The sequence below is a fragment of the Nerophis ophidion genome, linkage group LG17 (genome assembly GCF_033978795.1).
Source record: "Nerophis ophidion isolate RoL-2023_Sa linkage group LG17, RoL_Noph_v1.0, whole genome shotgun sequence".
Lineage (NCBI taxonomy): Eukaryota > Metazoa > Chordata > Actinopteri > Syngnathiformes > Syngnathidae > Nerophis > Nerophis ophidion.
In genome coordinates this window covers 40,040,844-40,068,120 of record NC_084627.1, presented here as the reverse complement: position 1 = coordinate 40,068,120, position 27,277 = coordinate 40,040,844, and the positions used below count along the sequence as shown (strand labels likewise).

General features: G+C 38.1%; 3 protein-coding genes across 8 annotated transcripts in view; 2 read left to right on the top strand and 1 right to left on the bottom strand.

The window, feature by feature from the left end:
- The first annotated feature begins 1,247 nt into the window (after window positions 1-1,247).
- LOC133536430 (zinc finger protein OZF-like) lies at window positions 1,248-6,798 on the top strand. Of its 3 annotated transcripts, none has more exons than XM_061876938.1 (3): window positions 1,248-1,464; window positions 1,666-1,984; window positions 4,277-6,798. In XM_061876938.1, exons 2-3 carry the CDS (start codon window positions 1,807-1,809, stop codon window positions 5,467-5,469), a joined length of 1,371 nt encoding a protein of 456 aa, XP_061732922.1. In that variant the 5' UTR covers window positions 1,248-1,464; window positions 1,666-1,806; the 3' UTR covers window positions 5,470-6,798. The 3 variants fall into 3 exon arrangements, with proteins under 3 accessions (XP_061732922.1, XP_061732923.1, XP_061732921.1); XM_061876939.1 differs by having other exon boundaries at window positions 1,248-1,525; XM_061876937.1 differs by having other exon boundaries at window positions 1,248-1,984.
- Window positions 6,799-7,375: 577 nt separating this feature from the next.
- On the top strand, window positions 7,376-20,591 carry LOC133536429 (THAP domain-containing protein 2-like). 4 transcript variants are annotated; one of them, XM_061876934.1, is made up of 8 exons: window positions 7,425-7,569; window positions 10,174-10,274; window positions 12,562-12,754; window positions 16,569-16,646; window positions 17,087-17,194; window positions 17,295-17,508; window positions 17,569-17,737; window positions 20,222-20,591. In XM_061876934.1, exons 2-8 carry the CDS (start codon window positions 10,198-10,200, stop codon window positions 20,262-20,264), a joined length of 882 nt encoding a protein of 293 aa, XP_061732918.1. In that variant the 5' UTR covers window positions 7,425-7,569; window positions 10,174-10,197; the 3' UTR covers window positions 20,265-20,591. The 4 variants fall into 4 exon arrangements, with proteins under 4 accessions (XP_061732917.1, XP_061732916.1, XP_061732918.1 ...); XM_061876933.1 differs by lacking the exon at window positions 10,174-10,274 and having other exon boundaries at window positions 7,376-7,569; window positions 17,298-17,508; XM_061876932.1 differs by lacking the exon at window positions 10,174-10,274 and having other exon boundaries at window positions 7,377-7,569.
- A 5,110-nt stretch (window positions 20,592-25,701) lies between these two features.
- LOC133536428 (amyloid-beta A4 precursor protein-binding family A member 1-like) overlaps window positions 25,702-27,277 on the bottom strand; it is a 40,599-nt gene continuing 39,023 nt past the window's right edge. The window contains exon 14 of the mRNA XM_061876931.1: window positions 25,702-26,095. Within this exon, the coding sequence (XP_061732915.1) occupies window positions 26,024-26,095 (72 nt within the window). The 3' untranslated portion in view covers window positions 25,702-26,023. The remainder of the gene's footprint in view (window positions 26,096-27,277) is intronic.

Here is a 27,277-nt window from a genome sequence, read left to right as displayed (position 1 = left end):
TACAAATAATTGCTATTGTGACATCTAGTAGACACATTTAGAACAGCAGCTTCTTTCATTCAAAAATTTGGGCTCATTTTTATACTTGGCAAATTCATCCCGCGGGCAAGATAAAACCGGTTTGCGGGCCTCATCTGGCACGGCCCGTATGTGTGACACCCCTGGCCTAAACTTCAATTATCAGCGTATAATTGTTTGTTTTTTTTTAGTTATTGCCATGTAACCACCCAGTCTTAGTTAAGATGAAAAGCTTCAAATTTGAATAATGAACTATATATATATATATATCCATCCATTTTCTACCGCTTATTCCCTTTTGGGGTCGCGGGGGGCGCTGGCGCCTATCTCAGCTACAATCGGGCGGAAGGCGGGGTACGCCCTGGACAAGTCGCCACCTCATCGCAGGGCCATATATATATATATATATATAAATATATAAATATAATGTGTATGTGTATATATATATAAGTGTATATATATATATGTACGCTGAGATAGGCGCCAGTGTCCCCCGCGTCTCAAAAGGGAATAAGCGGTAGAAAATGGATGGATATACAGTATATATATATATATGTATGTGTGTATATATAAATATTTATATATATATGTGTGTGTGTATGTATATGTATATATATGTATATATACATATATGTGTGTGTATATATATGTATATGTATATATTATATATATACATATATATATATACATATATATATATATATATATATATATATATATATATATATATATATATATATACATACCTTATTTCCATATAGTATGCGCCTGCCTTGAATTACTGCCGGGTCAAACTCGCTTCCCAAAATAATTAGCGCATGCTTAGTATTACCGCCTGGTCAAACTCGTGACGTCACGAGTGACACTTCCCCTGTCATCATTTTCAAAATGGAGGAGGTTGATTTCAATACCGGTAATATGAAATCGCATAAAGGGAAGAAGATTAAGAGCTATTCAGTAGGATTTAAGGTCCAAGCTTACATCACACTCAATTTTTTACTGCATACCTTTGGTAAGTGCCGGAGTGAGAAGAGGTTTTAAATTAATTAGCGTTCCGGCGGCAATTCAAGGAAATTCTGTGTGTGTGTGCGCGTGTGTGTGTGTGTGTGTGTGTATGTTTATATATATATATATATATATATATATATATATGTTTATTTTTTTTTTTTAAGTGTGGCTATCGTTTGATACCTACAAAAAATGAAACGGAAACGGAAGTGGCTAAATGTCGCGCATGCGCCAAAGAATCGGGCAGTGGCGAGATATTGACAAGGCGGTTTTGAGCCCCGCCATCTTTATCTTGGAATAACATACTCTCTTTCTTGGCGTGGATTGACTCCGTGGTTTTAAAACACAACTTAAAAGAAGAAACTGCTTGTATTTAATACAAGCGTCATTTTCGGTCCGTGTGCAACCACAATATATTGTTAGGAGCACCAATAGCAGGTAAGTTAACAACGTGAAAAGAGACAAGTAACCGTGAGTCTCAATTCAGTAAAAAAAGCAGGTTTGTACGACTCTTTTATGACTTGCACGTCTCTAAATGTGTCACATTTGATGTTAGAATTGCCTAAAACAGTCTTTGTTCGTGATTAAATATGTCTTTGTGCCACAACTACAAGGAAACATAATCCTTTCTTCCGACAGCTTGAGTCGATTTTAACATCGCCGCAAGGTGGCAGCACTGTGACGTAGTGGGTGCCTCGCTGCAGTAAAACCTCCAACGAAGAAGAAAACTGCTGACCTTCCGAAAAGAGTATCTTGTTTCCCGCCGCATGAACTTTGAGAATGTTGCAAGAGTTGATAAGAGAGAGGCTGATATCGGCAGCTGATGAAATATTCAGGCTGTTCCAAGGAACCATTGTGTCGTACGAGGAGGAACTTTCTCGAACGAGAGAGGCGAACGAGCGACATCGACAACAACAGGAAGCTGTTTGCAACACTCCAGTTGCAACACATGTTGAAGGTGTGTTGTTCAATGTTTACCAGCTTTCTACTTCATATTTTACTGCATCTTTTCTATATTTATACACAGAACCTGGGAGACAACATTAACAAAAACGTCTTCTCTCATCCTAATTAGTATTTCTCTTCTTAGAAGTACAAACCCCGTTTCCATATGAGTTGGGAAATTGTGTTAGATGTAAATATAAACGGAATACAATGATTTGCAAATCCTTTTCAACCCATATTCAATTGAATGTTCTACAAAGACATTATATATGATGTTCAAACGCATAAAATTTATTTTTTTCGCAAATAATACTTAACTTAGAATTTAATGGCAGCAACACGTGCCAAAGTAATTGGGAAAGGGCATGTTCACCACTGTGTTACATCACCTTTTCTTTTAACACTCAATAAATGTTTGGGAACTGAGGAAACTAATTGTTGAAGCTTGGAAAGTGGAAATCTTTACCATTCTTGTTTTATGTAGAGCTTCAGTCGTTCAATAGTCCGGGGTCTCCGCTGTCGTATAATGTGCCACACATTTTCCATGGGAGACAGGTCCTGGACTACAGGCAGGCCTGTCTAGTACCCGCACTCTTTTACTATTAAGCCACGCTGTTGTAACACGTGGCATTGTCTTGCTGAAATAAGCAGGGGCGTCCATGATAACGTTGCTTGGGTGGCAACATATGTTGCTCCAAAACCTGTATGTACCTTTCAGCATTAACAGTGCCTTCATAGATGTGTAAGTTACCCATGCCTTGGGCACTAATTTACCCCCATACCATCACAGATGCTAGCTTTTGAACTTGGCGCCTATAACTGTCCGGATGGTTCTTTTTCTCTTTGGTCCGGAGGACACCACGTCCACATCTTCCAAAAAAATTTAAAATGTTGACTCGTCAGACCACAGAACACTTTTACACTTTGCATTGGTGCATCTTAGATAAGCTCAAGCCCAGAGAAGACAGCGATGTTTCTGGGTGTTGTTGATAAATGGCTTTCGCTTTGCATAGTAGAGTTTTAATTTGTACTTACAGATGTAGCGACCAACTGTAGTTACTGACGGTGGTTTTCCGGAGTGTAAATGAGCCCACATGGTGATATCCTTTACACACTGATGTCGCTTTCTGATGCAGTACTGAACCTTTTGATGATATTACGGACCGTAGATGGTGAAATCTCTAAATTCCTTGCAATACCTCGTTGAGAAATGTTCTTAAACTGTTCAACAATTTGCTCATGCATTTATTCACAAAGTGAAGACCTTTGCCCCATCCTTGTTTGTGAATGACTGAATATTTCAGAGAAGCTACTTTTATACCCGATCATGGCACCCACCTGTTCCCAATTAGCCCGTTCCCCTAATAAGTGTTTGATGAGCTTTCTTCAACTTTCTCAGTCCTTTTTGCCACTTGTGCCAAGTTTTTTTGAAAGATGTTGCAGGCATCAAATTCCAAATGAGCTCACATTTGCAAAACATAAAGTTTTCCAGTTCAAACGTTAAGTATCTTGTCTTTGCCGTTTATTCAATTGAATATACGTTGAAAAGGATTTGGAAATCATTGTATTCTGTTTTTACTTACAATTTACACAACGTGCCAACTACACTGGTTTCGTAGTTGGCCCATTCCACCGGATCAGTGCCATTTGTATCTCCAGGAAGTCAAATTTAGGAATGCACCATGAAATTAACTGAACATGTTTTTTCTTCAGCAAAATGTCCTGCACATTGATCTGATTGCATAGTTGTTAAATAGGATTTCAAAGATAATGTTAACTACCTTGAACATTGTAAAAATAACATTATTCACATGAAGTTGATTCATTCAGATATTCTGTTGGTCAGGGGATGGACAAAAAATTATTGTGTTGTATATTTTAACTGGGGTGTTGCTTGGACTCTCAGCACAGTCTTGTTACCTAAGATGTTTATTGAAAAATATATGTAGCTGAATCAGTCACTTGTCAACATGCTATGAGTATCAGTTCCATGTGGTTATATTTCATATTTGTGCAAATTCTATGTTAAAAACGTACGCCTGTTATTCCAATGAGCCATCTTCAGTTTAGAAACATTGTACAAAATGAAAAAAAACTTGCTCGAATGGGGTAATACACATTTTGAGTAGTTTAATATGTGTATTATCACATTTAGAGTTTGAAAAAAAAATGTATTTATTTTGAGAGTTACAACCGGAAAAGGCAACTGGTTCGGTGTTATGCCCCAATTATTGTGGCCTCAAACAAGACAACGTTATCTTAACTCAAATTAACTGCCATAGTGATTCTGGTCTGTGTCCTGCAGAATTCCATGAGCTGATTGGTTGTCAAGAAGAATGTCCACCTGAGCTGCCGGAGGCTTTACAGCCTCCCAACATTAAAAAAGAGGATGAACTCTGTATCGCCCAGGAGGAAGAGTGTCTTCTTGGGTCGGAGGAGGCTTTTGTCCCTAAGTTGCCACTGACTGCTGTCTCTGTGAAGTCTGAAGACCAAGAAAACAAACCACAAATCCACAACTTCTTAGCTCCACTATCAGACAGTGACGACACAATGTTACACATTCTTGACAGTGAAGACCGGTGCGACACCCAGGGACTTTTGAGCAGCGATCCAGACTATGAAGCCGGTACGAGGACTCACATGGACAGCAAACAACCTGAACTCTTAAAACAAAAGACAGGTAAAGAATGTCTGACCTGTTCAGTTTGTGGCAAAAGATTTAGCTCTGAGAGTTATTTTACTCGACACATGCGGACACACACAGGAGAAAAACCTTTTAGATGCTCGGTTTGTAGTAGACAGTTCTCTCATAAGGCTAATATGTTATCACACATGAGAACGCACACAGGAGAAAAACCCTTCGTATGCTCCGTTTGTCCTAAAACCTTTTGTAAAAAGCCTCAATTGGCTCAACACATGCTGACACACACAGGTGAAAAGCCTTTTTGCTGTTCAGTTTGCAGTGAAAGATTCTCCCAAAAATCAAACATGCTATCACACATGAGGATACACACTGGAGAAAAACCCTTCAGTTGCTCATTTTGCAGTAAAAGATTCTCTCACAAAGCAAATATGCTGTCACACATGCGAACACACACAGGAGAAAAACCTTTTAGCTGTTTAATTTGTGGGGAGCGGTACACTCAAAAGTCAAATATGGTTACACACATGAGAACACACACAGGCGAAAAACCCTTTCGTTGTCCAGTTTGTGGTAAAAGATTCTCAGGGAAAACGAACATGGTGTCACACATGAGAACACACACAGGAGAAAAACCTCCAAATTGTTCAGTTTGTGGTATGAGGTTCTCTGAAATAACGAACATGGAATCACATATGAGAACACACATTGTAGAAAAACCTTTTGGTTGTCCGGTTTGTGGTAAACAATTCTCTGTTAATGCAACATTGCTGTCGCACATGAGAATACACACAAACGTAGGGATGTGTACTGAATTCAATACTTTTGGAGGTGCTGACCAAGTTCAATTCATGTAAAATCAAATGGTACCATACCTTTTGTTGCATGGTCGTTATGTCTAGTTGTAGACAACAATGACATTCATAGCAGACTGTCTTGAGGTAATGTAATTTTCCATTCCAACAAAGCAAGTATGCCTGATAGCAAGCACTCAATAGTAAGGCTCCACTCTTAAAAAGACATGAGTCTATGCTAATTTACATTGGATGTGCTATTATACATGCTACTGATTAGCATTAGTAATTTTACATGGCAATTTCAACTCCTCCAAATCTGGTAATGGAAAGTACAACTAAGTTGTATGTTACAATTAAACAGCTGGTTTGTGATAAGTACAATATATATAATATAATCACTTTGTTGGACTCAACAAAAGACAAGACTGGCAGATTTAACTTAGTGACAAAGACTACATTCAGACTACGGCAACACACCTAGGACAAACTGAAATGAATGCGCACTTGCTAAAGATACTCAGAAGTGTACTAAAAAATGTAAAAAATTGGACTACACAATAATAATCAGCTCATCGTTGAATATTAAATAAAAAAAATACTTTTATTTTGAAACAAATTGACATTTATCAGCCCATGAACACACACCAAACATTGGTACAATTGAGAACTGGTATCAGTTCCCATGTAACAGGATTTGGTACTGTATCAGTTCAAATGTAATAGGTACTCCTCATTAAAATTATTTTTTAGCTGCTTTTAGTGCTTAAAACTCAAAAAGGTTCATTATGTCTTCATGTTAAATATACTCTGCAGTTTCTTCCAGTCAGATCAGATTTTGATACGATCGTTGGACTATTTTACTTTGACATTTTTCAACTGTCTTCCTCAGAAGAGTTACTGTATCAGTCAGGTGGCCGATAGTTTATTTCTGCCGCAATGACGTTACTTTTTTACGTCTCTTGAAAAAAACTTTACTGCAGGAGCATGTAAATCAACAATGTAGCAGAGACAGAAAGCACAATGTAAGCTAAACCAACAAAACCCGAAAATTGGTGCACATTAAAGGAACTTTGTTTGTTTGGATTAAAAAAACAACCAAACAAATGGTTCTCTACCACCTGGGCCACTCTAGTGGAAAAGTTGAACATCCGGGTCACAAAGGTTAAAGAGGACCTGCACTGTTTTTTTTATATTTATTATGTCTTCTTGTCTCTCATAATGATTGCGAACGATTCTGAAATAATAAGTGCAGTTCCCCTTTCAAAACCTAAATGTGGTATAAACTGTCTAAAACCAAAAATGTATGTTTTTTTTGGTATTTGTCTTGTCCTTTTTGTATATGAAGAATGTGTTTTAGGAATAAAATGAGAAAATATTTGAGAATCAACATTCATTTCAGGTGTGTGTGTATATGTACTTTTTTTGGTGTTTTGTTTTTTGAAAAAAAACAATATATTGTGATATATATTGGTATTGGGCTATACAATTACTAGCTTTGTCAAATGATTAACTTTTTAAATTAGATTATTCATACTGTTGACTTTGGATTAATAATGCTTCATCACAGGTTATCACTCGCTTGCATATTTTAAATAAACTTAAAAAAAACAATATTTAGACACAAAGCCAATTTCATTGTCAGAATGTTTTTCAGGAACACTTTTTAAATGTTTTACCTAAATGCACGTCACTCGAAAATTGGTAGCATTTTTATATAATAGCCTTCCAAGACCCAATCTCTGGTGTGGCATGCATTTTTTTTAATCTTGGGAATTTGGGCTCTTTGGACCCCAATGAGTATAAAAACCCAAAGTTTGAACTTTGCTCTGATTAGGGGGTACTTGAATTTAAAAAAATGTTCACAGGGGGTACATCACTGAAAAAAGGGTGAGAACCACTGTCCTATTGAATACCGCCGCAAGATGACAGCAGTATGACGTCATCGAGGATCGTAGAAGAAGAACAAATAATAGCAGAAGAAGAAGAGGAGGCGGAAGTCGAGGCTTTTTCAGCTACGTGCAAAAAGGCGATGCTAAGCTAGTTGGGGCAAAGTAAAAAGTCAAGAAGAAGAAGAAGCAGGATGCCTGCACATTGTGCTGCTTACGGCTGTAAAGTACGTCGCACGGCGGAATCGAAAAAACTGGGAATAACTTTTCACAGGTAAGAATAGTTGGTGGCTCTTTTTCGTCTTTAAGTCATGTTGAGAGCTTCAGGATTTGTGCTAACCAGCTAGCAGCTTCCCGACCATATAGACGAGTAATATTTGTTTTAATAAACTTTATAAACCGTCCCAGTATTAAAAGTACTTGCGGCCGTAGTAAAGGAAACAATAAGGATACATCTATTTGTTTTTGGTAATATCTGTACTGTTTACATCATTGAAACGTTTTTAAGAAATATTTTTGTTAAAGCCGACCGGATTTGCTAATTAAACTAGTGATATTCAATATTTGTCTCGCGAGACTTGAAGTAGGAGCTATCATTTTCTTATAGGCAGATACTACATTATTTTTTTCATTTCATTTTAGAGTCACGTTTTGCACCATTTAAATTTATCACACCGATAATATTGTAGGTCAGTTGTTCTCAAATGGGGTACTTGAAGGTATGCCAAGGGGGAACGTGAGATTTTTTTAAAATATTCTAAATATAGCAACAATTCAAAAATCCTTTATAAATATGTTTATTGAATAATACTTATGCAGTCCTCTCCAAGGTTTCTCATAGTCATCATTGTCACTGTCACCGACGTCCCAATGGGGTGAGTTTTTCCTTGCCCTTATGTGGGCTCTACCGAAGATGTTGTTGTGGTTTGTGCAGCCCTTTGAGACACTAGTGATTTAGGGCTATATAAATAAACATTGATTGATTGATAGATACTTCAACAAAATATGAATGTAAGTTCATAAACTGTGAAAAGAAATGCAACAATGCAATATTCAGTGTTGACAGCTACATTTTTTTGTGGACATGTTCCATAAATATTAATGTTAAAGATTTTTATTTTTTTTTGTGAATAAATGTTTAGAATTAAGTTCATGAATCCAGATGGATCTCTATTACAATCCCCAAAGAGGGCACTTTAAGTTGATGATTACTTCTATGTGTAGAAATCATTATTTATAATTGAATCACTTGTTTATTTTTCAACAAGTTTTTAGTAATTTTTATATCTTTTTTTCCAAATAGTTCAAGAAAGACCACTACAAATGAGCAATATTTTGCACTGTTATACAATTTAATAAATCAGAAACTGATAACATAGTGCTGTATTTTACTTCTTTATCTCTTTTTTTCAACCAAAAATGCTTTGCTCTGATTAGGGGGTGCTTGAATTAAAAAAATGTTCACAGGGGGTACATCACTGAAAAAAGGTTGAGAACCACTGTTGTGGGCGACTTGTCCAGGGTGAACCCCGCCTTCCACACATGTGCAGCTGGGACAGGTAGAAAATGGATAGGTGGATTGTTGAATTTCGTAATACAACGATTTTCTATGCATGCAGAGGTGGTATACTTTTAAATCAGGGGTCACCAACGCGGTGCCCGCGGGCACCAGGTAGCCCGTAAGAACCAAATGAGTTGCCCGCTGGCCTGTTCTAAAAATAGCTCAAATAGCAGCACATACCAGTGAGCTGCCTCTATTTTTTAAATGTTATTTATTTACTAGCAAGCTGGTCTCGCTTTGCTTGACATTTTTAGTTCTAAGAGACACAAAACTCAAATAGAATTTGAAAATCCAAGAAAATATTTTAAAGACTTGGTCTTCACTTGTTTAGATAAATTCATTTATTCTTTTAACTTTGCTTCTTATAACTTTCAGAAAGACAATTTTAGAGAAAAAATACAACCTTAAAAATGATTTTAGGATTTTTAAACACATATACCTTTTTACCTTTTAAATTCCTACCTCTTCTTTCCTGACAATTTAAATCAATGTTCAAGTAAATTTATTTTATTATTGGGACGGCGTGGCGCAGTGGGAGAGTGGCCGTGCGCAACCCGAGGGTCCCTGGTTCAAATCCCACCTAGTACCAACCTCGTCACGTCCGTTGTGTCCTGAGCAAGACACTTCACCCTTGCTCCTGATGGGTGCTGGTTGGCGCCTTGCATGGCAGCTCCCTCCATCAGTGTGTGAATGTGTGTGTGAATGGGTAAATGTGGAAGTAGTGTCAAAGCGCTTTGAGTACCTTGAAGGTAAAAAAGCGCTATACAAGTACAACCCATTTATTGTAAAGAATAAGAAATACATTTTAATTTAATTCTTCATTTTAGCTTCTGTTTTTTGACAAAGAATATTTGTGAAATATTTCTTTAAACTTATGATTAAAATTCAAAAAAATTATTCTGGCAAATTTAGAAAATCTGTAGAATGAAATTTAAATCTTATTTCAAAGTCTTTTGAATTTCTTTTAAAATTTTTCATCTGGAAAATCTAGAAGAAATAATGATTTGTCTTTGTTAGAAATATAGCTTTGTCGAATTTGTTATATATTCTAACAAAGTGCAGATTGGATTTTAACCTATTTAAAACATGTCATAAAAATATATATATTTATTGTGAGAAATCATTAAGATGATCAGTGTTTCCACAAAGATAAATATTATTAATAATAACTTAAAGGTAAATTGAGCAAATTGGCTATTTGTGGCAATTTATTTAAGTGTGTATCAAACTGGTAGCCCTTTACATTAATCAGTACCCAAGAAGTAGCTCTTGGTTTCAAAAAGGTTGGTGACCCCTGCTTTAAATGTATTTTTATAGGGCATCTCCAAATTTCATTTGAGTATGGTGGACCCCGCCTTCCGTCCGAATGCAGCTGAGATAGGCCCCAGAACCCCCCACAACCTCAAAGGGGACAAGCGGTAGAAAATGGATGGATGGATGGATGGATTGATTTCCCCAATGGGTTAGTTATGTTAGGTCATGTAAATACTGTAGTAGTAGTAGTAGCTTGTGTACTTACTGCCACTAGTACTAATAGTGCAGATAAAGCCTCCTGTGTTTCCCAGATTTTTTTTGCAAAATTAGCAACTTTATTTTATTATTTTACATGTACATAAAATAAAAAATATAAAATTTTTATTAGTATTAAAATATGTTCATTGTTACATTGAATCGTTTCTCTGCATTTTTTTTTATTTAATTTTTGTTGCTTTTTTCATCACGATCAAACAGTGCTTCTCAATTATTTTCTGTTGCGAAAGAAGAAGAAAATATTTGTTATTTATTACAATCTTTGGCAAGCTAGGTAACGTTTGCTGTGGTCTGGAACAACATGGCACACAAACAAATATCAGAAATGCAGCCAATATTACATACAGATAATGTGTCATGAAACATCCATCCTTCCATTTTCTACCACGTATGCCCTTTGGGGTCACGGGAGGCGCTGGTGCCTATCTCAGCTACAATCGGGCGGAAGGCAGCGTACATCGCAGGGCCAACACAGATAGACAGAAAACATTCACACTCACATTCACACACTAGGGCCAATTTAGTGTTGCCAATCAACCTATCCCCAGGTGCATGTCTTTGGAAGTGGGAGGAAGCCGGAGTACCCGGAGGGAACCCACGCGTTCAAGGGGAGAATATGCAAACTCCACACAGAAAGATCCCGAGCCCGGGATTGAACCCTGACTACTCAGGACCTTCGTATTGTGAGGCAGACACACTAACCCCTCTTCCACCGTGAAGCCCTGTCATGAAACATGCAAAACTAAATTATATACAAAAAGGATAAAAGTGTAGGATATTAAATGAGCTGAAATATAGTTACAGATGAGGCATAATGATTCAATATTTACATACAGCCAGCCTAAATAGCATGTTAGCATGGATTAGTTTGCAGTCATACAGTGACCAAATATGGCTGATTAGCGCTCCAACAAGTCAATAATATCAACAAAACCGCACCTTTTGTGCATTTTACGCACAGTATAAAATATTTGGTGGACAAGATGAGAAAGAAGAAGTGGAAGATTTTCCATGTAGAAAAATTGTTGCGTCACAGTCCACACTATGGTGAGTTCAAGAACCGCCGAAATTAGTCGGACAAAACAATGTTCACCAAATACTGTCATCAGTGAAGCATACACACAAACATTAAACAGTGGGCTTTCTTATAATTGGGAAGGTTTGTGTCCCGTTTGTCCTCAAACAAAAAACATACTAAAACAAAAAAATATTTTTCCCCCATCCTATTCCATTTTCAGTCCTTTTTTTAAAATGCTATAGAGCCACATGCGGCTGGAGAGCTGCTGGTTGCTGACCCCTGCACTAGTTCAATGCGAACATACAATGGAAGATCCCTTTGACAGGCTAATGAAAATTTGCATTGTGATGGTTTTAAACTTGCACAAACAAATAGGATTTTAACAAAAACAAATAACATAAAACATCAAATGTATTTTTATCTATAGACATATATCCACCAAACTCTGTCAAAAGGGATATTGATGTTAACTATGTACTCCTAGGCGAGTCTGTTCAACAACACTGTGTGCTGACTAACTACGGAAACCTGTTGCTCAGATCTCAAACTGGAATTTTAAAAGAATAATGTTGTCAATGTTTTGTGGAACATAATGGCCAGGAGATGGTGGCACATTTCACCAACATATGCACTATTGTTTTGTTGTGTGTGTGTTTGTTTTAACTTGTGGCAATCCTAAATCTCGGTCCTTATGTATCCAGATTACCGCTGATGTTCTTCCTCCTAATACAACAAACTTCTCTAATGTTGTGTACAGTCATGCAAGTGATGTCAAATAGTCCCAAGTGCTGTTGGAGTCAGACTTTTTACAAGTACTTCATACTAAGTGTTTTTCCATGAAGCACTCAGTTTTTATAAATACTGGGTTTACATGCAATTCTTAAGTATTGCTTTGAAAATAATGACATTATATTAACAAGGTTATACTTATCAATTTAAATACATTTGGTCTCCATTGTATTATCTTATTAGGTTGTTTATCCATCATTTCTTTATAGATAAGTTTTTACGGACTTTTTTTTTGTAATTGTCGTACTCTCTGTAGGTTTCAGTACTACAGAGGGGCTAAAAATAAGAAAATATGGTTTATAATTTATTTTTAAAAGAGTTTGTGTGCAAATGAATTGAATTCTGTCTACTTGTCATACTCTTTGTAGGTTTCCCAAAGACGATGACATGAGAAGAAAGTGGGAAGTGGCTGTGAGGAGAAAGAGTTTCGCTGCTAAAGAGCAGACTGTGTTGTGCAGCAAACATTTTAATCCAGAGGACTTTGACAAGACTGGAGGGTTATGTCGGATCAGACAAGGAGTTATTCCATCAGTCTTTAACTTCTCGCTTCCTTGTGAAAAAGTAAATCCACTTTTTGATTTTGATTTTCATTACAACTTACACTTTTTCTCTTACTTTCAAGTAGTGCAGGTAGAACATTTTCAAAAATGTAATATGTTTTCAAATGAGTAATATGGACTTGTAGTTAAGGAATATTATACAAAAAGAAATGTAGACAGACGACAGATGCAATACCATTGTTATTTCATATGTTTCATATCTATCTGGGAAACTCAGAATCATTTTTAACATGGCATATGCTCTTTAATTATATAATGATTTATATATTGATTTATATGACTTAAATATTGGTTTATGTAATGATTTATCATTAACAGGTGTTTTTACACAACAAAAGACCAAAACCATTCTTGTCTGGGCATGTCACCTCTTTTTAGAGGATAAATAATTTGGGTCTTGGCACCCAGCACTCGGCCAACATCTGACTAATTTAGCATGAACTGATGAAGTCTGCTCTTGTAAGGAGTGAAACATCTTAGACAGACTGAACAATCCAGTTGTGATCCATTGAATGTACTGAGAATAACACGCTCAGGTATTGTAGTTTAATGACGTAATGTAATAATAAAATGCAACATTTGGCTTGTTGAGTGGGCTTCTACAGTATGGCGTGTTTATAACCGTGTATCTACTCATTCTGCTTCAGAAGTAGTGCTACGCTCGTAGTGTTACGCCAAGTTGGGTGTCAAACTCACAACCCGGGGGGCCAGATCTGGCTCGCCATATCTTTTTTCTTTTAATTTTGGCAAAAAAAAAAAAAAACTACTTCATGCAATTGCATACCTTTTAAACTTTAATAGTATCTAATTATGCAACCGCATATTTCTAGCATTTATATAATAAATAACTGCTTTTTACCATGACTTATTATCTCAAAGCAAATTATACATCAATATGTCAGTAAAAAAAATAATACAATAATCAACTGCATAGGCAATGGTGTAATAAAATAAAGCGAGAATATTCATAACCTTACTTAATCTAAATGTGTCCTTCTTTGTGTCTGAAGAGCTCATTTTAACCAAATTTAAGGGCATTAATTGAAAAGAAATATTGAAATATTGTAACAATATTGTTGAAAACTAGAGATGTCCGATAATGGCTTTTTTGCCCGAATCCGATATTACGATATTGTCCAACTCTTAATTACCAATTCCGATATCAACCGATACGATATATACAGTCGTGGAATTAACACATCCTTTTTTTACCGCTTATTCCCTTTGGGGTCGCGGGAGTGCTGGTGCCTATCTCATCTATAATCGGGCGGAAGGCGGGGTACACCCTGGACAAGTCACCACTTCATCACAGGAATTAACACATTATTATGCCTAATTTTGTTTTAATGCCCTGCTGGATGCATTAAACCAGGGGTGCCCAAACTTTTTGACTCGGGGGGCCGCATAGAGTTAAAAAAAAAATTGGTCGGGGTCCGGGCTGTGTGTGTGTGTGTGTGTATATATATATATATATATATATATATATATATATATATATATATATATATATATATATATATATGTATATGTAGTCCAAGCACGATTATGTCACGTTATCGATGGTAAAATGCATTTTTTGACAATATGATTGTCCAAGTTAAACATTTTTTTAATTTGGGACAAAATCCCGTGGGCTGGATTTTGGAGGCTGGTGGGCCGGATCCGGCCCGCAGGCCGTAGTTTGGGGACCCTCGCATTAAACAATGTAACTAGGTTTTCCAAAATAAATCAACTCAAGTTATGGAAAAAAATGCCAACTACATTATAAATGATAAATGGGTTGTACTTGTATAGCGCTTTTCTACCTTCATGGTACTCAAAGCGCTTTGACATTACTTCCACATTTACCCATTCACACACGCATTCACACACTGATGGAGGGAGCTGCCATGCAAGGCGCCAACCAGCACCCATCAGGAGCAAGGGTGAAGTGTCTTGCTCAGGACACAACGGACGTGACGAAGTTGGTACTAGGTGGGATTTGAACCAGGGACCCACATTACATTGTTTAATGCATCCAGCGGGACATCACAACAAAATTAGGCATAATAATGTGTTAATTCCACAACTGTATGTATTGGTATCGGTTGATATCGGGATCGGTAATTAGGAGTTGGACAATATCGGAATATTGGATATCGGTAAAAAAGCCATTATCGGACGTTCTCTAGTTTCAAAGCGTTTGAAAAAAGGCTTTTAGTCCGGAATTTACGGTACAAACACAATGAAACAAACACTTACTGTACAATGTCTGCTCTCACTGGGATGCGGATATCATCCCATCTGGATGAAGAATTAATCATAGTCTTTATGCAGGTAAAACAAAAAAAAACAAAGCATTATTTCATGTCATCTCAGGGTCTAAGTTGAATGTCAAAGTGAACCAACTCCTCAGTTTATGGCCGCCACCTTCTAGCATGCAGTCGGAGGCATTATTTATAGTCTAGCACAATGTTTTACCGACTCAGAGACGATGTGGCAGCTCACCGGCTCTGTATGTCAATAGCTGCATAGGCTAGTTACCTTTCTGTGATCAAGGTGCCGCTAAAAGCAGTTCCTTGACGTTAACGCTTATGATAACAATATCGCAAATACTTGGTTAATATTCAGGTCACGAAATGTAAATGGAGTATTAGTGGAGATTTTTTGATTTTTTAACAGGGACTTAAGGGTGCAATAGATTAATTCCATTGGCTTCATGGTTAACCACCTTTTACATGTTTTATTTTACGGATTTGAATGCGTAAAAAAAAATGTGTGTCTTTCATAGGGATTGTGAGAGAGTGATAGAAAAAATTCCCCAAAAAGTGTGTTTCCCCTTTAAAGATGAACAAACATCTGTGACCCAATGCACTCTTTTTTTTTGTTTGTATATTAATAATATTTTAATGCCCTTTGTACGTGAATCATGTGTAAGTGTCTGAAAATAGTTATTCATACTGTGCGATGCTATATTCTCTGTATTTATTTTATATACCGTATTTTTCGGATTATAAGTCGCAGTTTTTTTCATAGTTTGGCCGTGGGTGCGACATATACTCTGGAGCGACTTATGTGTGAAATTATTACACATTACCGTAAAATATTAAATAATATTATTTATCTCATACGCGGAAGAGACGAAGAAAATGTCAGCAACCGTCAGACACACGTCAACCAATAAGAATTCGGCAGGGGAGGGTCATGGGAGAAGTGCATTGTGGGTCATGGGATGCTAACTGCTATATGCTACTGCTGTAGCTATTAAAATGGATCATTTCAACGTTGGCGGTAACTTATAAAAACTGAGAAGGTCTGAACAAAAATGGCACCGAAAAGGAAATCATGTACTGCAGACTACAAGCTGGACGTAGTGAAATATGCAGCGGCGCATACCTTTGGAGTTGGCAAAGTTGTTTAGAAGCGACATCAAGTAAGAAGATTTAATCGGATTTATCGATTAGGAGTGACAGATTGTTTGGTAAACGTATAACATGTTCTATATGTTATAGTTATTTGAATGACTCTTACCATAATATGTTATGTTAACATACCAGGCACCTTCTCAGTTGGTTATTTATGCCTCATATAACGTACACTTATTCAACGTACACTTATTTATTTTAAATTGTCTTTCAAATGTCTTTTCTTGGTGTTGGATTTTATCAAATAAATTTCCCCCAAAAATGCGACTTATACTCCAGTGCGATTTATATATGTTTTTTCCTTCTTTGTTATGCATTTTCGGCTGGTGCGACATATACCGGAGCAACTTATACTGTAACCCGAAAAATACGGTACCAAAGATCAATCTAAATATGTTTTTTTTTCTTTAGTCTAAAGGGAAAAGGACCGCAACAATCTCAAGGAAACCCAAGGAGTGTCTACCATTACTAGTGTGTACCAGTGAAAAGGTATTTTAGTCTTGAATAATTGATGTTCAAAATGCAAACACTTCTTTTTGTGTGTGTACGTACTCTGTGGAAAATCTACAAAATATCACTTTGGTGTAGACTTATGTATCATTCTTTTTTGGTCACGCCTGAGTGAGTGAATATTGAATAAGCAAGTAGCGAGTGAGAACTAGTTTTGAATTAGAGTCGAGAATTGTCACTCCTGAGTGAGTCAGTGAATCAGCAAGTGAGTGATCTAGTAAATGAGTGAGTGATTGAACGAGAGTGAGCGAGCGATGCAGTGAAATTGATTTTTATTCTCGGGATGACAGTTCGATGAATAACTGATTGATTTAAATGGGTTCTTACAATATAATGTTATTTTATTAAAAAATATAAATATACAGTACATCATTGTGGTATCAATAAATAAAGATGTGTCTTCTATTTACGTTCCTCAGCCTAAAGCCAAAAGGAGCACAATCACATCAAAGAAGGCCGAGGAGAGTCTTCTATTAAATATTTCTCAGCCTGTTATTGAAAATAAACATCAGCCTAATGTTGACCTTGTGAGTATTTGAACTTGATGATGGCAACAAAGTGAAAGTATTAATTACTGAATGATGTATATGGACTATTAACTTACACATTTGTCATCTTTTCCTGAAGCAGGAGCACAATTATTCGTTGCCTAGTTGCCCGTCTGCTCTGAAGGTGAGATTCAATGAGGCGGTAGCTCGGGTGTTGGTGCTGGAGAAGGAGAAGAGAAATGCACAAGTTCGAGAAAGGAGAGCAAAGGCCACCATCAACGCTCTCCTGCTTGTTTTGACCGAGAAGAACCTTGTGAACGAGGAACTGTATGACAAGATGCAAAAATACTTCGGTAAGAAGAAAATATTGCGTATAATGGGATTAATGTTTCACACCGCCGACTCTTGGTCAGATTTGCATTCAGGTCTTCCTTTGGAGTTTTTTAAAAAGAGGACACAAAACCAGTATTCAGCAGAACAGAGAGAGTTTGCCAACAATTTACACCTTCATGGTCCTAAAGCCTACAAGTTCTTCAGAGACACTCTGAATCTTCCTCTCCCTCACCCGCGATCACTTCAAAGGTAATATTCATATTTTATTCTTGGCTTGAAAGAAAGTAAGCGTTTGGAAATGTTACTTATACTCAGAGATGGGTAGTAACTAGGGGTGTAACGGTACGTGTATTTGTATTGAACCGTTTCGGTATGGGGGTTTCGGTTCGGTTCAGAGGTGTTGCGAACGAGTTTCCACACGAACATATTAGGTAGCGCACCGCAGGTTGTGTAAACAATGCAGAGCGAGGCACAACACACGGCAGGCTAGCAGCGACCGTGCTAGGACAACATGCAAAAGCCAGAGCTGGAAGACCCTCCTGCCTTGTTTACGTCTCCCGTTTGGGAACTCTTTGGCTGCGCGGTGCAATACAACAATGGAGGACGGAGGTTTGCCGACATTGTTCAGCAGCAGTAGGGTGCGCTTCTGCCAACACGTCAAACATGCTAACCCATTTGAAGCGTCACCACCGCATTAAAGCAGCCTCTCCTCGGCGAGTCAGGCAGGTCTAAAGCAATATCAAATGTTTTAATAGCAGATTTAAGACTATCCATCCATCCATCCGTTCGGGGTCGCGGGGGGTTGCTGTGTTACATTAAAAACTAGATTTTGACCCACTTCTATGGTGGAAGAACAATGAGCCCATATATCCTCTTACTGCCAAGTTAGTCAGGCTAACCTGGCAGTAAGAGCAACAACTTGAGGCAGTTTACTGTTGATGAACGTGGACCCCGACTTAAACAAGTTGAAAAACCTATTGGGGTGTTTGCAATCCAAGGTCAATTGTACGGAATACGTACTGTACTGTGCAATCTACTAATAAAAGTTTCAATCAATAAATCAAAAAAAGCTCTTTGTATGTAGAAAGGTTTTGTTAAGAAACCATTCTGAGCATTATCTTATTTAGTTTTTACTTTATATATGTTGACCACATTAACCTTGGCAATGGACCCTGTGTGTATATATGTATGTTATGCCATTGTTTACAAATTTGTTGGTAAATAAATAACCAAAAAATTAATATTTTGTTGTTTTCTTACTGTATCAAAAATGAACCGAACCATGACCTCTAAACCGAGGTACCTATCGAACCGACATTTTTGTGTACCGTTACACCCCAAATAGTAACTCATTACTTGTACTGCGGCACGACTTTTATCGGGAACTAAAAAAGGGAGCACATCACCTCAAATCTTGCCTCCCTGCATTGACATGCTGTTCGTTTTAGGATTGATTTTAAATTTTTACTGTTTGTTTTGAAAACTTTGAATGGATTGGCCCCAAAGTACATCACGGACCTCAGCCAAATTTATGCTTCAGCTCAGGCGTTGAGGTACGAGGGCCATTTTTAACTTGTGGGGCCTAAAACAAGACTCAAGACTAGGGGAGACAGAGCCTTCTCCGTTCCGAACTTTGAAACTTTCTGCTCCTTCATATCAAAATGACCCCCACTGTTGAATGTTTTAAAACCCACTTTCATCTTCTGGCTTTTAAATTAGCGTGAGTCTTGTGGTCCTCTGTGTCTTTTATTGTTTTATTTTATTGATTTGTTTTTACTTGTTTTATTTTACATGCTTGAATTTAAACCAATTTTTATTGTTTTGTTTTGTTTTTGTGGACAGCATTCTGGAAACAGTTTTGTTGTTAATAGTGCTAAAGATATAAAGGGGATTGATTAAAACCAGACAGATTTTTCTCGGCAGTATCGTGGGCACTGATTGGTTCAGCCTCATGCATCATTATTCAACTGGATTAAAAGAGGGTAAAGATGACTGTGTGTTAATTCATTTTTATAGGGCTCTCATAATGTTGAAAACTTTATTTAGACAGTCATAAACAGTTAAGTATAAACATTTTCCATTTATAAATAATGAATGGGTCATGGGATGCTAACTGCTATATGCTATATGCAACTGCCGTAGCTATTAAAATGGATCATTTGAACAGAGCGTATATATATTTTTTCCCTTCTTTATTATGCATTTTCGGCCGGTGCGACGTATATTCCGGAGCAATTTATAATCCGAAAAATACGCTACTTAATATTTCGGTGTGCTATAAAGAAACATTTTTGTTTTTCAGCTTATTGTGTTGTTTCGTCCAGAAGAAGTCCCACGAAGTACAACACTCGTTTTAAATGTATTGATGTGTATTAACCATGAATTGATTAACGTGGACCCCGACTTAAACAAGTTGAAAAACTTATTCGGGTGTTACCATTTAGTGGTCAATTGTACGGAATATGTACTGAACTGTGCAATCTACTAATAAAAGTATCAATCAATCAAATTCTGATGGAAACAATAAGCCGACAGAGTTCCGCAAGCTGTATGACACAAGAGTATCCCAAGGCTTAACTTCCTTTGCAAAGGAAATCAAGTTTGATCTTTTTGTTTCAGGCTTTGTCACTCTTGAAATCTGCTGTGTTGTGATCTTGTTCGTTAGTTTAGTTTTTGAAATGAAACAAGTTTTTGAAGCAATTGAGATCAACTTTAACCTTTTTTTTTTCAAAGGTGGCTCCCTTGTTCGGAGAAACCTGAGCAAGCCGTCCTGTGATGCGTGACACGGAAATCTTGCTACTGCGCTATAAAAATCATCGTTCACAAGCGCTACCACCTGAAGAAAATGGCCTGAAAAAAACTTTATCGGGTTACTGTTTTTTTTTATTGGTGACGTTTATGTGCTGAGAACGGCTGAGTGGACCATTTGCTGTAAACCTGGATGAAAACCACAAGAGTCTGTGGGTACACACTGTGTCCAAGGAGGACAACATTGCCACAACGACAAAATGTTGTTGTACAAATGTATATATTTTAAAAAACCTCTCTTGATTGCTTAAAATGTGTATGTTTTCGTACAAATAAAGCTGCATTATGTGTTTTACATTTTTATTTTTACATTTCCAAGAGGCAAGTACAAAGAAATCATGCATAACCATTGGTGTTGTTTTGCCTAGAATAGTCCTAAGCCCCCCTAAATAATTTTGTGTGAGTTCTTTTTTCTTTTATTAACAAACAATTGCAGACAAATTTAACAGAACAGAAATATGCAGGAATGTGAGTTTAAACAAATGATTATATAACCTCTCATTATTCACTAGGAATCTAAATCAGGTCCCCAACTTTTTTTGCAACAGGACCGTTTTAATGTAGGCATTATTTTCAGGGACCAGCCTTCCATGTGTGGCGGATAAATACATATATAGAAAATAAGTGCATGAAAAATGAATACCTGAAAAAACTCACCAGAACGTTGAATTAGTGGGAGCCCTTGGCCTTTTGCCTTTGAAAAAAAATCTCTCAATAGACTTTAGTTTTGTACGATTTTTTGCTAGTAGTAAGCTTTTTTTTTTGCTTTAGTATCTGATGGGTTATTATAGGTGATACATCACATTCAAAGATAAGAGCATGGATATATAATAATGCTACAAATACTTGCTATATAGTTACAATATATTCCTGTCTATTTCCATTCCAAAAGTTATGTATTCATATTTTGTGTAGAAATGTCCGATAATGGCTTTTTTACCAATACTGATATCAACCGATACCGATATATACACATTATGCCTAATTTTGTTGTGATGCCCTGCTGGATGCATTAAACTATGTAACAAGGTTTTCCAAAATGCCAACATGGCACTGCCATATTTATTATTAAAGTCACAAAGTGCCTTACTTTTTATTAAAGGCCTAATGAAACCCACTACTACCGACCACACTGTCTGATAGTTTATATATCAATGATGAAATATTAACATTGCAACACATGCCAATACGGCCAGTTTAGTTTATTAAATTACAATTTTAAATTTCCCGCAGAGTTTCTTGTTGAAAACGTTGCGGAATGATGACGCTTATGATGACGCGTGCGCGTGACGTCTCGAGTTGGAGGGGACATATTAGCGCAGCACCACTTGCGGCTAAAAGTCGTCTCTTTTCATCGTGCAATTACACAGTATTCTGGACATCTGTGTTGCTGAATCTTTTGCAATCTCTTCAATTAATAATGGAGAAGTCAAAGTAAAAAGATGGAGGTGGGAAGCTTTAGCCACACAAACATACAGTGTTTACTTGTTTAGAATTCCCGGAGGTGAAGCTTTACTATGGATCAGAGCGGTCAAGCAAACATGGACCCCCGACCACTTGTCAACCGGCAGGTTTGGGTGAAAAAATTGTGGTAAAAAGTCGCCTCTTACCGGAGATCTACGGAGCTTGCGCCGTCCATGCAGCTGCCGTGACTTCCCTCAGACACTGGCGTCAACACACCCCTCCGACTATCAGGTACTATTTAACTCATTAAACACTAGCAACTCAATAGAAAGATAAGGGATTTCCCAGAATTATCCTAGTAAATGTGTCTAAAAACATTTGAATCGCTCACAATACAATCGCCTTTTTTTTTCCCCCTAGTCCTTTGCTTTTAATATCCTCAGCCAAGAATCTTTCATCCTCGCTCAAATTGTCGTTTTCTCGGTCCGAATAGCTCATTTTGTTGGAGGCTCCCATTATAAACAATGTGAGGATGTGAGGAGCCCTCACACGGGTGACGTCATCGTCTGCTACTTCGGTAAAGGCAAAGCTTTTTTTTATTAGCGACCAAAAGTTGCGAACTTTATCGTCGATGTTCTCTACTAAATCCTTTCAGCAAAAATATGGCAATATCGCGAAATGATCAAGTATGACACATAGAATGGACCTGCTATCCCTGTTTAAATAAGAAAATGTCATTTCAGTAGGCCTTTAACATGCCTCAAAACAGCAGCTTGGAATTTGGGACATGCTCTCCCTGAGAGAGTATGAGGAGGTAGAGGTGGGTGGATAGGGGGGAAGCGGGGGTGTATATTGCAGCGTCCCGGAAGAGTTAGTGCTGCAAGGGGTTTTGGGTATTTGTTCTGTTGTGTTTATGTTGTGTTACGGTGCGGATGTTCTACCGAAATGTGTTTTTCATTCTTGTTTGGTGTGGGTTCACAGTGTGCCGCATATTTGTAACAGTGTTAAAGTTGTTTATACGGCCACAGTGTGACCTGTATGGCTGTTGACCAAGTATGCCTTGCATTCACTTGTTTGTGTGAAAAGCCGTAGATATTATGTGACTGGGCCGGCACGCAAAGGCAGTATCTTTAAGGTTTATTGGCGCTCTGTACATCTCCCTACGTCCGTATACACAGCAGCGTTTTAAAAAGTTATGATTTTTTAGTTTTTTAAACCGATACCAATAATTTCTGATTTTACATATTAAAGCATTTATCGGCCGATAATATCGGCAGTCCGATATTATCAGACATCCTTATTCTATTCTCGTCTTTTGCCTTGCACTTTCCTTTTTTTTTGGACTAAAATACACACAACGACGAATGTATAAGCTATGTGATTCAAACATACTGAAATGTAATACACAATACTTAAATATTAGCTTTACACAAATATAGAGCACTTGCGATAAGCTGGCGACTTGTCCAGGGTGTACCCCGCCTTCCGCCCGATTGTAGCTGAGACGGGCGCCAGCGCCCCCCGCGACCCCAAAAGGGAATAAGCAGTAGGAAATGGAAAGACAAAAAATATAGAGCACTATCATCAAACTAATACTTTTGAGTGTTGAAAGTATTTCGATGGTGGAAATATACGACCGGCAGCCATTTTGATTCCTCAAAACATCCATTTAAACAGTGCACAAACATTGTTTTTCAATAAACATCTTATAGTATCAATTTGAACCACTTTCCACCTTAATATTGAGTTATATAAACAATTTAAAGAGTTTACTTACAGACTTATCTTTTCCAAGGCTTGGAAGAGCGAACACAACTTGTCTCCTTCTCAATTGTCTCATGAAATGATCAGAAATCGTACACCCGGAAGTGACTAAACAATTGAAGCGTAGTATCTTCCTATCGCCACAAGGTGGCAGTAAAAGTCTACAATCAAATGGGCATAACAATGATGTCTTCCAAACAAGGTTTTAGTCCGCGAGCATTAAAAGAAGTTAGAATTTTGTAAGCTAGGCGCCAGCGCCCCCCGTAACCCCGAAAGGGAATAAGCGGTAGAAAATGGATGGATGGATGGAGTTTAGCAAAGTTGTCAATATAGAGAATATATTTGTTAAATTTAGGTTAAAATAGTGATAATACCTTGTTTCATTGTTTCTGCAAAGTTGGCCTAAATCTAAAAGGCCTACTGAATTGAGATTTTCTTATTTAAACGGGGATAGCAGGTCCATTCTATGTGTCATACTTGATCATTTTGCGATATTGCCATATTTTTGCTGAAAGGATTTAGTAGAGAACATCGACGATAAAATTCGCAACTTTTGGTCACTAATAAAAAAGCCTTGCTTGTACCGGAAGTAGCAGACGATGTGCGCGTGACTTCACGGGTTGTGGAGCTCCTCACATTCGCACATTGTGTACAATCACGGCCACCAGCAGCGAGAGCGATTCGGACCGAGAAAGCGACGATTTTCCCATCAATTTGAGCAAGGATGAAAGATTCGTGGATGAGGAAAGTGAGAGTGAAGGAGTAGAAAAAAAATAGACGGCAGAGCGATTCTGATGTTATTAAACAAATTTACTAGGATAATTCTGGAAAATCCCTTATCTGCTTATTGTGTTACTAGTGTTTTAGTGAGATTATATGGTCGTACCTGTACAACCTGAAAGTCGGAGGGGTGTGGCCACGGGTGTGGTGACCGCCAGTGACTCCGAGGGAAGCCACGTTTCTCGACAAGGCGAAGCGAAGGCAGCCGTTGGGGCCGGGCTGATTTTTTTTTTTCCTTCTTCAACGGTGGAAGAATCCCACGTTCGGGAGCGGCCTGTCGGAGGAGGGAAGAGAGTCCGCAGCTGCCTCTTTGATGACGCAAGCTCTCCGCTCATGTCTACAGTAAGAGCCGACTTATTACCACCATTTTCTTACTGAAACCTGCCGATTGACATGTGGTAGGGAACCATGTTCGTTTGACCGCTCTGTTCTATAGTAAAGCGTCACCGTTATCTTTCGGGTATGTAAACAAGGAAACACCGGCTGTGTTTGTGTTGCTAAAGGCGGCCACAATACACTGCCTACCACCTACATCTTTCTTCTTTGACGTCTCCATTATTAATTGAACAAATTGTAAAAGATTCAGCAACACAGATGTCCAGAATACTGTGTAATTATGCGATTAAAGCAGACGACTTATAGCTGGGATCGGGGCTGGAACAAAATGTCCTCTACAATGCATGACGTCCCGCGCATGCATATATGGTCGTACCTGTACAACCTGAAAGTCGGAGGGGTGTGGCCACGGGTGTGGTGACTGCCAGTGACTCTGAGGGAAGCCACGTTTCTCGACGAGGCGAAGGCAGCCAGTGGGGCCGGGCTGAGATTTTTTTTTTCCCCCTCCTCCACGGTGGAAGCATCCCACTTTCGGGGGTGGCTGGTCGGAGGAGTCAAGAGAGTCCGCAGCTGCCTCTTCGACAGGTGCACGAGGAACGCCGCAAGTTCCGCTCATGTCTAGGGTAAGAGCCGACTTATTACCACCATTTTCTCACCGAAACCTGCCGATTGATTTGTGGTGGGGAACCATGTTTGCTTGATCGCTCTGTTCCATAGTAAAGCTTCACCTTCGGGAATGTAAACAAGGAAACACAGGCTGTGTTTCCACCTACATCTTTCTTCATTGACGTCTCCATTATTATTGAAGAAATTGCAAAAGATTCAGCAACACTGTTGTCCATAATACTGTGGAATTATGAGATGAAAAGAGACAACTTATAGCTGTGAATGCTGCTGGACCAAAATGTCCTCTACAATGCGTGACGTCACGCGCACGCGTCATCATACCGCGACGTTTCAACAGGATACTTTGCGCGAAATTTAAAATTGCAATTTAGTAAACTAAACCGGCCGTACTGGCATGTGTTGCAATGTTAATATTTCATCATTGATATATAAACTATCAGACTGCGTGGTCGATAGTTGTGGGTTTCATTAGGCCTTTAAATCACAAAACAGAATGTGGTTCTTCAGTTTATTCAGTGTAATTGTGTGACAACATCTAGGTCCAACATATTCCGTGTACATTCACATATGACGGATAATTGCAATTTATAAAGTGATATTTAATTTGTTTTGTTGCCTCAATGAAGCACAATGAGACCTTTGATAGATCTTTGGTCCAGAGTGCTGTGCAACGAGGAACATGCGGGGTCAAAGGTCAGAAAACAAAGTCCATGTTGTTGTGCGCGACACACAATAAGGCCGTTTGCGTGATATCAAACAAGATGCGGAGAGAAGAAAGTTACTGAAGGAGTGAAAGTTGGAAGAAGAAGAAGAAGGTCAGATGAAGACTGGCTGTTCCTGCGCGGTCAGCAGGCGATACATGGCTGCTGGCATTGTCTTCATGTGGATCTGAAACACCAAACATTATCTTATCACACCAAACTTTATCTTTGTGCAGAGGAATCTTTCCATAATGGACATATGTAGCTATTGCTGATTTTGAAAGAACCACATTTCATTTTATATCATGCAATGACATGTAGGATAATTGTTACTCCTTCCAAATATTATACAGTTTCAGCTGATGTTAAAATGATGTGTCAGAAAACACACACACACACACACACACACACACACACACACACACACACACACACACACACACACACACACACACACACACACACATCAGGAATATTCCGATATTGTCAAATTTTTAATTACCGATTCCGATATTAACCGATACCGGTATATACAGTACAGTCGTGGAATTAACACATTATTATGCATAATTTTGTTGTGATGCCCCGCTGGATGCATTAAACAAGGTTTTCCAAGATAAATCAACTCACGTATGGAAAAAAAATGCCAACATGGCACTGCAATATTTATTATTGAAGTCACACAGTGCATAATTTTTTTTAACATGCCTCAGAATAACAGCTTGGAATTTTGGACATGCTCTCCCTGAGAGAGTATAAAGAGGTTGAGGTGGGGGAGGCAGAGGTAGCGAGGCTCTATATTGTAGCGTTACGGAAGAGTTAGTGCTGCAAGGGGTTCTGGGTATTTGTTCTGTTGTGTTACGGTTCGGATGTTCTCCCGAAATGTGTTTGTCATTCTTGTTTGCCGTGGGTTCACAGTGTGGAGCAAATTAGTAACAGTGTTAAAGTTGTTCATACGGCCACCCTCAGTGTGACCTGTATGGCTGTTGACCAAGTATGACTTGCATTCACTTGTGTGTGTGAAAAGCCGTAGATATTATGTAATTGGGGCGGCGCGCAGAAGCAGTGCCTTTAAGGTTTATTGGCGCTCTGTACTTCTCCCTACGCCGTGTACAACTCCATACAGCAAGGTTTTAATAAGTCATAAATGTTACTTGTTGAAACCGATACCGATAATTTACGATATTACATTTTAAAGCAGTCCGATATTATCAGACATCTCTACTATACATACGTATACAGTACAGGCCAAAAGTTTGGACACACCTTCTCCTCAGTCAATGCGTTTTCCTTACTTTCAGGACTGTTTACATTGTAGATTGTCACTGAAGGCATCAAAACTATGAATGAACACATGTGGAGTTATGGC

What these genes read in the sequence shown, in the direction of transcription:
- LOC133536430 (XM_061876938.1), top strand. Translation starts at nt 1,807, where the DNA reads ATGTTGCAAGAGTTGATAAGAGAGAGGCTGATATCGGCAGCTGATGAA. An exon ending in AGTTGCAACACATGTTGAAG is followed by an intron (nt 1,985 to 4,276) that starts GTGTGTTGTTCA and finishes TGTGTCCTGCAG; the next exon opens with AATTCCATGAGCTGATTGGT.
- LOC133536429 (XM_061876932.1), top strand. Translation starts at nt 7,490, where the DNA reads ATGCCTGCACATTGTGCTGCTTACGGCTGTAAAGTACGTCGCACGGCG. An exon ending in TAGTGTGTACCAGTGAAAAG is followed by an intron (nt 16,647 to 17,086) that starts GTATTTTAGTCT and finishes TACGTTCCTCAG; the next exon opens with CCTAAAGCCAAAAGGAGCAC. An exon ending in CAAGATGCAAAAATACTTCG is followed by an intron (nt 17,509 to 17,568) that starts GTAAGAAGAAAA and finishes ACTCTTGGTCAG; the next exon opens with ATTTGCATTCAGGTCTTCCT.